The sequence below is a fragment of the Ursus maritimus genome, unplaced genomic scaffold, assembly GCF_017311325.1.
Source record: "Ursus maritimus isolate PB19 unplaced genomic scaffold, ASM1731132v1 scaffold_32, whole genome shotgun sequence".
Classification (NCBI taxonomy): Eukaryota; Metazoa; Chordata; class Mammalia; order Carnivora; family Ursidae; genus Ursus; species Ursus maritimus.
The window spans coordinates 16885301-16897469 of NW_024425786.1; the positions used below are offsets into that span (position 1 = coordinate 16885301).

Consider the following 12169-nt stretch of genomic DNA (forward strand, 5'->3'; position numbering starts at 1 on the left):
GGTTGCATCTTTGAAACATTCTCAATTTCCAGAATACCAGACTGTGTTAAGTGCACACAAACAGCAAGTATAAATTACTTTTGAATGAAATGTACTACTAGTACTTCCTTTTAATAAGGATATTATTAAAGTCAGTTATTCTTTCAGGTTTTTCCCTCTAAAGGAGATCTTATGAGTCCTATTGTCCAGAGAGGTCTATTGGTTCATTTTGGAAATATCCTATTAAAAGAATGCTTTGAGTTAGCTTCTGAACAGCTTGGGTTCCAAGTTAACATTTTGTGTTTCTTTGATAAGAGGTTAGATATTTTTCTTACACAGTTTTCACCTTTGTGTTGATCATGGTCTTCCTTCCTTGAAATAATAGTCTTCAACCCTAAAAACCAAAAGGAAGAAAATATTATTGAGCTTTTGGAAACTGTAAATTGACAAATTTTTAAGAATAACTAGGTTTTTTCTCATTGTTATGTAGAAGACAGAGATGGAGAAGATTATTATTCCACACGTACCTTAGTGTCACAATTTTTGGCTTCTTTAATTCCTTTTGTTAGTCATTTGTTGTTTGATTTAAAGATACTTTTAAAACTGCCACATGACTTCATGTAAATAACATTTCTTAATTGTTACATAGTCTCAAGATTCCCAAAGTTAGCCAACTAATTTAGAGTGATTTTTAATAATAAGAGCACTTGGAATGAGGAGCCAAATGTAATATAAAACTTAGTGTCTTGGACTGTCGTTGACAGTAGTATTTTGTGGTAGAATTGATGTTCAGTGATGACTTAGTAAGCATGTAGAAGGCATAGCTAAGAAAGAAAACTACCCCCATTTGGGGAGGGAGGAGTACAGTTTCTAGAGTTCATTGGTTTTCATGTGGATAGTACACACTTACGAAGTGACCTATTTCAAGAGATCTTTATTCTGAGGACTTGGAGTTATTGTGTAGGTAATGCTCATTATAATGTGACATGTTTTTGTTCTTGGTTTTATTTTGTGTTTATTTGATTGGGGGTAAGGGACTAGGGACATCAAAGCTGTGTGTAGTTTTAGAAAATTTCACATTACTGAAATAACCTATACCCCTGTTGCGAGCATTTCTTCTTTCCTTGCCTTAATTTCATGTTCCACTCTCAACAATATGGCTCTTACTGATTATTTTTTCCTTAGGGAATAAATGTCCTGACAATCTTTAATTTTAGGTTGAGATTCATTAAATGAGAGAACTGTTGATTTGATTTAGTAACGTAAATATAGTACATGTACCCTCATTATCTACTGTGAGTCGATAGATTTTTTTCCTTTTCTCCCAAGAATATTGTTTCTTAATGTGCCACCCATATTAGCATTAGGCATTTTTGCTTGACCTCTTGTCCGAGTTACTGTTTATAAATGTCTTTGTGGAGACAGCACCTTAATAAGTTAGCTATCATTTTCTAAGTTACATCTTTACCTGCATTTGTTCTTTTTATTTTCTTGATCTTACCCTGCCTTCCCTTTAATTTTGTTTCCATTATCAGTGTTTCTAACTTCTTGTTCTATGTGCTTTAAATGATTAAATATGGATATCTGGTGCCTATTTCATTACTTATATATAATTATTTCAGTGGTATTGAATTTTGAAACTCTTTGTGTCTTGATATTTTCATAAGCTGGTGGTTAAATAGGTCTTTTATAAGGTGATCTTAGGAATACAGGTAGAATACATGTAAATGTGTTTCTTAGGACATCTTATAAAGATGTACTTAACTATCAGCTTATAAAAATAATTGATTTATTACCCAGTTTTAAAAGTTTCAAAATAATATTTTACTTGTACAGAGAACGTGTATACACTCTATGTATGTGTAGTGTATAGTATATGCAGTGACATACGTGTGTAGTAAAGCATTTCTAATGTTTTTTTGCTGGGACAGGTAAATTCCTTGCTTCCTTCTGTATCCGCATTGCAGTCTGCCTAACTTATCTCACTGTTTGCCAGCTTTGCATTATGGGAACTAATGGATGGTACCACTGACAAGATAATCATGCATTTCTTACTGTTGGTTATTAAACCTTGAAAGTCCTCTCCATGTTCCCTGCTGTAATCTTAAAAGAAGGCATGTTGGTTGTGTTTTTCACTCGTAGTCTCTTTTGCTTTCCTTTCAGTGTATTTTCCTTTATTCTGGTTCCTTAGTTTTAAGATTTCGGGAACACTGTCAGTGATGCTAATTTTAATTAGGGTATCTTCCAGTATTACAAAGCTGTTTTGCGGATGAAGAAAATATGCTGCATGCTTTGTTATTTTGTTTCACTCATTAGTAAACTGTAATTTTTGGAATATCACGCTCAGAAGAGTAAATTCTAAAGATGTTTCAGCTTTTGAGCAAAATGAAAGATTTTTATTTTAAAGGAGGTGAGATCAGTCTGTGATTAAGGCAGAGCTTTACAGAGGTTCTTCAGGCAAAAAAGGAGTTTTATTATCCTTGGTTTTGTATTCACTTGCACTTTTCCCAGAAGTCCTTTGCTTTCTTTGCTAGGTGTGGAGGGTGCAGCTTTCCAGAGTAGACTTCCTCATGACCGGATGACTTCTCAAGAAGCAGCTTGTTTTCCAGATATCATCAGTGGACCGCAACAGACCCAGAAGGTTTTTCTGTTCATTAGAAACCGCACAGTAAGTTTCCATGTCAGTTTTTTTTCTGTTTGGATTATAAAAAGCGCATATTACTTTTATGGAAAATAAGAGAAAAAAGAAAGGAAGAATTACAAATTATCTATAACATGTACCATTACCCAGAGGTAACCATTGTTAAAAATTAGTTGTTTTTTCCCTTCAGTTATTTTTTTAGATTTATATTTAATTTTTGTTTTTAAAAAATTGAAATGCTATTTCCATACGTTCTTTGGATCCTTTTCATTCTTCATAACCTCATAAACACAAAGAATCTTCATTTAAACTTTTAATTTCTTATTTTAAGTAAACCAGGCCACACGTGGGGCTCAAACTTACAACCTGAGATCAAGAGTTGCATGCTCTACTGACTGAGCCAGCCAGGTGCCCCGAAACTTTTTTTTTCTTTTCTTTTTTTTTTTTTTTTTTTGGTGGGGGAAGGGCAGAGGGAGAAGGAGAGAGAGAATCTTAAGCAGGCTCCACACCCAGCACAGAGCCAGACGCAGGGCTCAGTCTCACAACCCTGAGATCATGACCGGAGCTGAAATCAAGAGTCAGATGCTTAACTGACTGAGCCACCCAGGGGCCTCCTCTCCTCCCACTTTTTTAAGATTTTATTCTAGAGAGAGCGCACGAACTGGGGGAGGAGCAGAGGAGAGGGAGGGGGAAAGAATGTCAAGCAGACTCTGCACTGAGCCCATCTCAGGACTCGATCCCATGACCCTAAGATCATGACCTGAGCCAAAACCAAGAGTTGAGTGCTCAACTGACTGAACCAGCTAGTTGCCCCCCCCCGCACCCCCCCCCATGTTTTTTAAATTTTTAAATAACCATTTTGTCTTTCTTTCCCAGGATAAGAGAAACTCTTACTCTGTTCTGCCCCTCTGCTTCATCCTCCTCCTCTGGCTAAATGCTTGATTTTAATGTCTGCATAATATTTTTTTTTTTAAAGATTTTAGTTATTTATTTGACAGAGATGGAGACAGCCAGCGAGAGAGGGAACACAAGCAGGGGGAGTGGGAGAGGAAGAAGCAGGCTCATAGTGGAGGAGCCTGATGTGGGGCTTGATCCCATAACGCCGGGATCACGCCCTGAGCCGAAGGCAGACGCCTAACTGCTGTGCCACCCAGGCGCCCCTTAATGTCTGCATAATATTTTGTCTGACAGTTGGGTCATATTGTAAGTTAGGCATTTATATGTCCATTTGTGCTTTATTAAGCTCTGAACAGCTTTATACATTCTTGACTCTATCTCTGGTTATTTTATTTCCTTATGATAAGAGTTCTAGAAGAAAAACTACCTTGTCAAAAAAATATATATCAAAACCCAAAAACAATATATATATATAGAAAGAGTTATATATATCAATATAGATCGATTGATAGTTATAGTCAGATGGCTTCCCAGAGAGACCGAATCAGTCGACATCCCTATTGCTCTGCCCCTGCTTTGGTTATTAAAACAATGATAATCTGTGCTGTTATAATAGACTAAAAGTTTTTCATTTCTTTTCCACTTGTTCAATTACTTAGACTGACTTTTTCCACATTTATTAGTCATTTATATTTCTTCTGCGAATTTTTCTTTCATGGGCTTTTATTCATCAGAAATTTTTTAGCCATAGAGTAGAGGAGGGCAAGATACTATTCAGAATATATTCATTGTACTCTAGGGTGATACAAAGTAAAAGAAATTTATGTTGTAATTTCATCTACTTTGAGTATAGCTCAGAGATGTCATTTTAGCATGTCTGCTTTTTAGCTACCGCTAACTTCTTTATTTTGGCTATTAGTTTGCAAAACCCCTGCTGAATTTAAATTGTTGGCTAGAGTCAGTGGTGGGTTATACTGGGTTTTCATAGTACAGAATAAAGGGATTTTGAGTGTTTGAAGAAAAGACAGGGTGATTATTTTAAAAAGTGAATGGAAAATTCTTAATGTATATTTCCGACACTTATTTGTCTTAGAATCGGCTTCTGTGTATAACATATCAATATTTGATCTAAATGGATTTTTTAGGGGGCACCTGGCTGACTCGGTCAGTAGAGCATGCGACTCTTGATCTCAGGATCGTGAGTTCAAGCCCCATGTTGGACATTGAGCTTACTTAAAATTGATTAATTAACTAAATTTTTTTAGAAGTATATTTTTAGATAAGGTCATCATTTTTTTGTTTCATCTGAGGGAAGTTTTCACTCTTTACTTGAATTTGAGTGGTGGATTTACAGTGACCTCTGTTTTCTCTGATTTATCTTCTTCGACCAAAACTCGGATTTGGGGAGGGAAGGATTGGTCCAGATTAGAGTTGTGGGCCTCTGGCTATAAAACTGAACATAAATCATTCTCTTACAAGAATTGTATCAGTTCTTTTGCTTACAGATTTTGAAACCACAACAACTTTAGGATTATTGAGCTAAAGACTATGACCCGAGCTTTATTTTTTTTTTTATAGGATGGACAGAGGAAGAAGGCTTGTGTTGAGGGGTGAGGAGCTTGGGCCTGGTGTGTACTTGAGGAAGCCCATTTTGCCTTGACAGTGGCAACCGTGTAAAGTAGAGGGTGCTTATGAATTTGGTCATATCTCTTTGTAATTGGATTTATTTACACATAACCATGTTTCTTTGTTGAAACTTGGAGCAGTTAATTTTTAGCTAAGACTGAAATATGGTGGCATTTAGTTGGTCTTGCCTATTCAATTTGAAGAGCATTTGTGTAAGAGCCTATGATTATACCGTGCTATTTTCCATTCCTTAGTGCTTTTTCAGCAGTATTTGAAATAATCGACTACTCCTTTCTTCTTAAACTCTTAAACTTCAGTTTCCTTCTCTTAAACTCCTTTAGCTTAACACAGTATTCTGATTCTCCACCTCCCTGGTGGTTGTCCTCTCTGACAGATTTGTAGGCTTATCTTTATTTTTTTAAGATTTTATTTATTTATTTGGGGGCGCCTGGGTGGCACAGCGGTTAAGCATCTGCCTTTGGCTCAGGGCGTGATCCTGGTGTTCTGGGATCGAGCCCCACATCGGGCTCTTCTGCTGGGAGCCTGCTTCTTCCTCTCCCACTCCCCCTGCTTGTGTTCCCTCTCTCGCTGGCTGTCTCTATCTCTGTCGAATAAATAAATAAAATCTTTAAAAAAAAAAAAAAGATTTTATTTATTTATTTGACAGAGAGAGTGAGCACAAGTAGGGGGAGTGGCAGGCAGAGGGAGAGGGAGAAGCAGGCTCCAATGTGGAGCTCAGTCCCAGGACCCTGAGATCATGACCTGAGCCAAAGGCAGACACTTAACCAAATGAGCCACCCAGGCGCCCCTGTAGGCTTATCTTTCAAAACAGGCCATTATGTGAACTGGTTGGGGTTCCTTAAGGCTCCTTATGGTCTTCCCCTTCCCCTGTTGTATATTCTCCCCGGGAGGCCTCTTCTGCACATTGGCTTCAGTTATCAACCATAAGCAAATGGCTCCAGACCTTAACTCTGCTCAGAACCCTAGTTCTGTATCTGGATGCCAATCTTGTATCTCTTGGTTGTCTTGAAACTATAAACTTACCTCTTCTTTCAGTGACCCTCATTTAGTGAATAGCATACCAACTCATTTAGTTGGCAGGCTAAAAACTGGAGTTACACTTGTACCTCTTCCCTCCCCTCCACCTTTGCATATGTAATTGATCATTTGATTTTGTGGATTTTTATCTACTCAGTATCTCTGGAGTCATGTAACCCAGTTTAAATCCTAGTTGGTTCCTACCAGCTATATGATACTGGCAAGTTACTAGGTTTTTTTTGTTTTTTGTTTTAGGCTGAATATTTTCCAGCTTCTTAATAATTTACTCATTTGACATGGTTTTGTGTTTCATCAGTTTGTCAGGAATATAACCCTCTGTTTCGATGAAAGGAAAGCCTATATTTGAGGACTTAAAGTTGAAAAGATATTTTCAAGTGGTCAAGTGGTCTGTGTCTGCTTGTGTAATAAAATTTCTGTCATTTAAATACAGTTGCAGTTGTGGTTGGATAATCCAAAGATTCAGCTGACCTTTGAGGCTGCTCTCCAACAGTTAGAAGCGCCTTACAACAGTAAGTAATGTTTTCAGTGGGACTAGTTTTGGCTCATGGCTCACTGATAATGAATTTTTTCAGTTCAGATTACTTTACCTTGTGCTATGCAAAAATAAGCCTTATAGAAAACTATTATGTGTCTTGGTAATTATTTTCTTGGTTTTTAAATTGTGAGTAAATTCAAGAGATCGCTAATAATTTCACCAGGACTGTGTTCCAACTTTAATCCCTGGAGTGCTTTGTTGACATTTGATTGGCTGGCTGGCTGGCTTTCTCATTTTCCATTTATCACCCACAAAGTCTTGAAAAGTTTTTGCCAAAGTGACTGATTATGATACTACTTTTAAAAGGGTTGTTTTTATTCTTTATTTCATCTGTAACTGAATATCATTCTTAAAAAGTCCAAATCACGTGATCGGCATTTTGGACTACATCGTAGACTCATAGGAATCACTTTTCTAAAGGAGTCACATGATCTGAAGCTTATGGAAAATATGTATAGAATAACTTCATGATGGAAAAACAAGATTCAAAGAACTTTCTGTTTAAACTGCTAAAGATATGAACTTGTTTTAAAATTCATCTGTTCTGTAGGTGATACTGTGCTTGTCCACCGAGTTCACAGTTATTTAGAGCGTCACGGTCTGATCAACTTCGGCATCTATAAGAGGATAAAACCCCTACCAAGTAAGGACCTGGCAGATGGACTTCATAGATGGGCTTTTAAGTTACAGTTCTAGGACTCTCTTTTATTTCCAGGAGGCTGTTAGCATTTTATTTTGATTTCTAAGTCTAAATTTGGAGTCTGATATTCCCAAGCTTATCTCGTTATATGTTAGATTTAAAGTAAAATCTCTTCATAAATATGCATTGCCTGTAATTTCTGGTTTGATGAGTATACTGTCGTAAAAGATAATTTCCAGTGTAAGAAAAATCAGAAAACAAAATTTGTTTAAAAACAAGAGAAGTCTGTTAGGAAAGCAGAGATTTGAGGTTTTTTTTCATTGACCAGTTCTTTATACTGCCAGGAATCCAGGAGTCAGGGATATTTTGAAAATTAACACTTTTATTTATTTTTAATTAATTTATTTTTGATGCTTTAATAATTCTTCAAAAAGGGATAGTAAAGACAGCAGAAGTAGAGCTTAAAGAAAAGGACTTTAAGAATAATTTGGCTGTCAAATTGTCCTAGTATAATTGTGAGGTAAATGAAGCAGACTATTCGTGATAAGTTAACCAGTCACAGACACCAAAGCACGTGACTATGGTGTAATGAGAAAGGAAATCTTTACAGATAAAGGATTTCATTTATAAGTTTTTAACATTGAATTAAAATTTGTAAGTTTCAGTATTTGCTAATTTGTATTCAGATAGTTTCTCTATTTTGAAAAATAAGTGAACTGTTCACTTTGAAAGACATCATGACATGTTGAGAACTTAGAGGTTTTCATGATGTAAAAAATGGTAAAACAAACTCTTAAACCTACAACAAAATATTGTAATTTTTGTTCGTTTTTTACTTTTAGCTAAAAAGACAGGAAAGGTAATTATTATAGGCTCTGGGGTCTCAGGCTTGGCAGCAGCTCGTCAATTACAAAGTTTTGGAATGGATGTCACGCTTCTGGAAGCCAGGGTAAGAATTTTGTATTGTGTTTAGAAGCCTGACCTAATGCAAATAGATATTTATCAATGCAATAAGAAATTATCTATTGCAAATTAATGAATTCTACAGCTTGAACTAAACCAAACTGATTTGTATACTAAAAGTATTTTAGATAACGTGATTTATATTGGATAAAGCATTTTTGACAGTGAAGCTTTGAAAGATACTCAGTATTTAGAGTTTGTAAATGATCCATACAGCCCTTTGGTGGATATTTTCAAGTTATTGTTTTTTGTAGTTAACTTTCAAATTTTGGGCCTTCGTGGACATGCCCTTTGTAGGTAGCAGTTATTTTTTGTGGTGTAACAGAGTGGCTTGTATCCATTTGAAAGTAAAAGAAAAGGAATGCACCTCAGGCGCTAGCCATCCCTTCGTGCCTGATGCAACCAAGATATGTTGGTTCCCTTATCATCAGTCCTAGGAAGAGAAATAGACATGGGAGGAGGAAGGGGATGATGGCCCAGAGTGGGGGAAAAAGAACATCATGTTAAGATGCTACTATTGAAATTATTTTCATGAGTGATTTTTGACATTTAGTTATCTTCCAGTGGCTTACAGGCCTCCCTGGACATAACACCACTTAAAAAATAAAAAAAAAACTTCTCAGGTAACCTAAACAATCTAAAATTTTATAGAAGCTTTCAGAATGTTTTGTGTAGTACATCTGAGTTGCTTTTTTATAAATTGTTAATTTTTTAAAATATTCTTTTCAAATAAAGTATGGGAAATCAAAATAATTTTCAATATAGTCCTGCTAAAAATAATATTTTATAGATAATTTAGGAAACATTTGTGTGCCCTCTTGTCCTGTGTACTAGCAATACAGTAATGAATAACGGGACTAATATGATCCCTACCCATGCAGAGTCTTAATCTAGCATACAGGTTTTTTGTTTTGTTTTGCTTTCGTTTATTTAGAGGTTAGAGTGTTCTCATAATATCCATGATTGAAGCATCACTACAGCTCAGTAATTTTTTCCCCATATTTGAAAATCCCTAGTCAGCAGAGATAAACTTGGGCCTGTTGAGGAATGAGAGATAATGTCAAAAGTTTATGCTCAGTAGACACTCTGCTCCTGGACATGGGGCTGCACTGAGAAGTCTGAGAAGTCATCTGTCATTCACAGCTGACTTGGGGGGATGGGGGGCAAAAGTCAGGACATGGTGGTAGAAAGATGGCATTTAGTGTTGCAATTTGTGAACAGATGTTTTCTGTGTGAGTGGCCCTTGCTCAGCCTCTACAATAAATGGTATTAGAGACAGCTGGGTAGAGAGATAATAGTACCTGTGGCTAAATATGTCTGGCTGTCAAATTGTTCCCATCTCCTATCACTTAATTCTCATTCATTACCTTCCACTCCCTCAAATGGTTAAACTTCACTTGCTCTTTGTGCCTACACTGCACGCCCTGTATACTCTAAACTATAACTTCCTTTTTAAATTATAAGAGACAGAGGCCTGGGGTGGTACCATGCCAGGTTCTTATGGTTAAAATAGAATTGATGATTTTAGCCATTTAATTTCTGAAAAACAGGATCGAGTGGGTGGACGAGTTGCTACATTTCGCAAAGGAAACTATGTAGCTGATCTTGGAGCTATGGTAGTGACAGGTCTTGGTAAGTAGTCCTTAGTTTTGTGCTGTTATACAAGATCTGAGACTCATGATTAAGCTTATGTTTTAAAGCCATAAATGTGGTTTTAAAATATTTTGGTTTAAGATAATGCTGTTAGTATTAGTAAGAGGTGAATTGACAAATAGTCTTCCTGAAAAGATACACTGATATGTGCAAAATTTAAATTGTACATGTGTTTTGACCTAGCAGATTCAGTTCTAGGAAATTATCCTAAGAAAATAGACAAGTGGACCATGTTGTTTGGAGCTTTTAATTTTTTTAATTTTATTTATTTATTTTTAAAGATTTTATTTATTTGAGAGAGCGTGCACGTGGGGGTGCCTGCCCATGCACAAGCGGGGGGGGGGCAGAGGGGGAGGGAGAGAATCTCAAGAGGACTCTGAGTTGAGTGCAGAGCCCGTGGCAGGGCTCGATCTGTCAACCTGGAGATCAAGACCTGAGCCAAAACCAAGAGTCTACTTCACTGAGCCACCCAGGTGCCCCTGGAGCTTTTTAAATGTGGCATAACAAAACATCAGAACACATGGTTCCAAGGATTATATTGTTATACGAAGAGAACTATACAACCCCTAAAAATTATGTAGCTTTATATTAACATGAAATGATGGCCACGGTTTATTGCTAAGTTGAGAAAAAGATCACAAAACAATACATGCATTGTGATCCTTTTGTGTGTGTGTGTGTGTGTGTGTATAATTTTATGCACATGAAATCCAGAAGGATCTATAATAAATTTTTTTAAAGATTTTATTTGAGAAAGAGAGCCAGAGAAGACATGAGCCAGGGGGTAGGGGAGCAGAGAGGGAGAAGGAGGCTCCCCTCTGAGCACGGAGCTCGATGTGGGGCTCGACCCTAGCTGAAGGCAGATGCCCAACTGACTGAGCCACCCAGGCGCCCCTAGAATCTATAATAAAATGTTAACGTGAGGTTATAGGTAACTTTTTGCTTCTTTATGCTTACCTTACACATTTCATATATTTCATTGTAATTCTCACAAGCATATATTACATATTATTTTACTGGGCATTTTTTTAAATCTATAATTTACATACCCTAAGCTTTGAGTATTTAAATTTTGGGTAAAAATATTTTTTATTTTTGCTTTGTGTTCTCTCTTCATAGATATGTTGAATTTAATAGTTTGAGTTTTTTTTAGGAGGGAATCCCATGGCTGTGGTCAGCAAACAAGTAAATATGGAATTGGCCAAGATCAAGCAAAAATGCCCACTTTATGAAGCCAATGGACAAGCTGTAAGTTGAGGACAAACAGAACTTTTCAAAATTTCTTTGGTTCAGTTGAAACAACAATTTGGGGAAATGTGTGGATGAATATACACACATATCAGTATGTGAACTGAGGATAGAAATTATGCGACATTCTGATTGTTCCTTAACTGTGAGCTATATAGGAAGGGATTATTACTGCATATGTGCAAATTTACATGCCTGTTTAGGCATTTATGTTTAGACATGTCATGAAGGCTAGCTAGACAGTTGATTTTTTTTATTTGGCTGTGGCCACCTACTCTAAGAGACCTGTGGAATTGACACCTGACTCTTCATTTCTTTGTATTGTGCCTCCCATCGTGTGCTTTAGCTCTGTGTGCTCTTTACGACTTCCGTTCCATGTGTGTAGGTTCAAGACTTTGATGCGCTAATAGCCAGGTGGTGATACTGAACTCAGGTGCTTAGGCAGATTAAAGTATTTGTTGAGCAGAGGCATAGAAGCTTCCTATACTTAGTAGGCCGTAGCATGGCAGTGATGTTTGCTATGAGGGAGTAAGAGCAGTTTAACAACAAGTGTACTGGGAGGCTTAGATAATGTAAGTCAGTCCTAATTTTGGGGGGTGGGTGCAGTTCAAAAGTTCGTATTCAGAATTTTACCAACCCTTCCCTATCAGGAATGAGCAAGTTTACCATTCTTGGGATATAAGCATGTTATCAGCTTTGTATTTTGAGGAAGGGAAGATTCACGATGCATATGGCAGTTTAGCTATTGTTGCTAAAGGTGGTAAGATCTCAACTCTTGAATTCAGTCTGCTAGTCTGATGGACATCCTCACTAAGGCCTTTAGGCTTTGTGGGGTTCCTATCAGAAGAGGACAGACTTAAGGGAATGCTTTGGCTTCTATCCTCACCATTCTGGATTCGGATTCCTCCCAGGGCTTGTTTTGGGGGTG

At 36.9% G+C, this 12169-nt stretch overlaps 1 protein-coding gene across 3 annotated transcripts in view; it reads left to right on the forward strand.

Annotated features, from left to right (window-relative positions):
• The window catches only part of KDM1A (lysine demethylase 1A), a 58413-nt gene that overhangs the window by 24417 nt on the left and 21827 nt on the right, over window positions 1-12169 (forward strand). For 2 of the 3 annotated variants that reach the window (XM_040618948.1, XM_040618949.1), the window contains 6 exons: window positions 2514-2647; window positions 6633-6711; window positions 7288-7380; window positions 8220-8326; window positions 9891-9972; window positions 11147-11241. In XM_040618948.1, coding sequence (XP_040474882.1) covers window positions 2514-2647; window positions 6633-6711; window positions 7288-7380; window positions 8220-8326; window positions 9891-9972; window positions 11147-11241 — 590 coding nt within the window. The remainder of the gene's footprint in view (window positions 1-2513; window positions 2648-6632; window positions 6712-7287; window positions 7381-8219; window positions 8327-9890; window positions 9973-11146; window positions 11242-12169) is intronic. The other variant, XM_040618950.1, reaches the window with a different exon arrangement.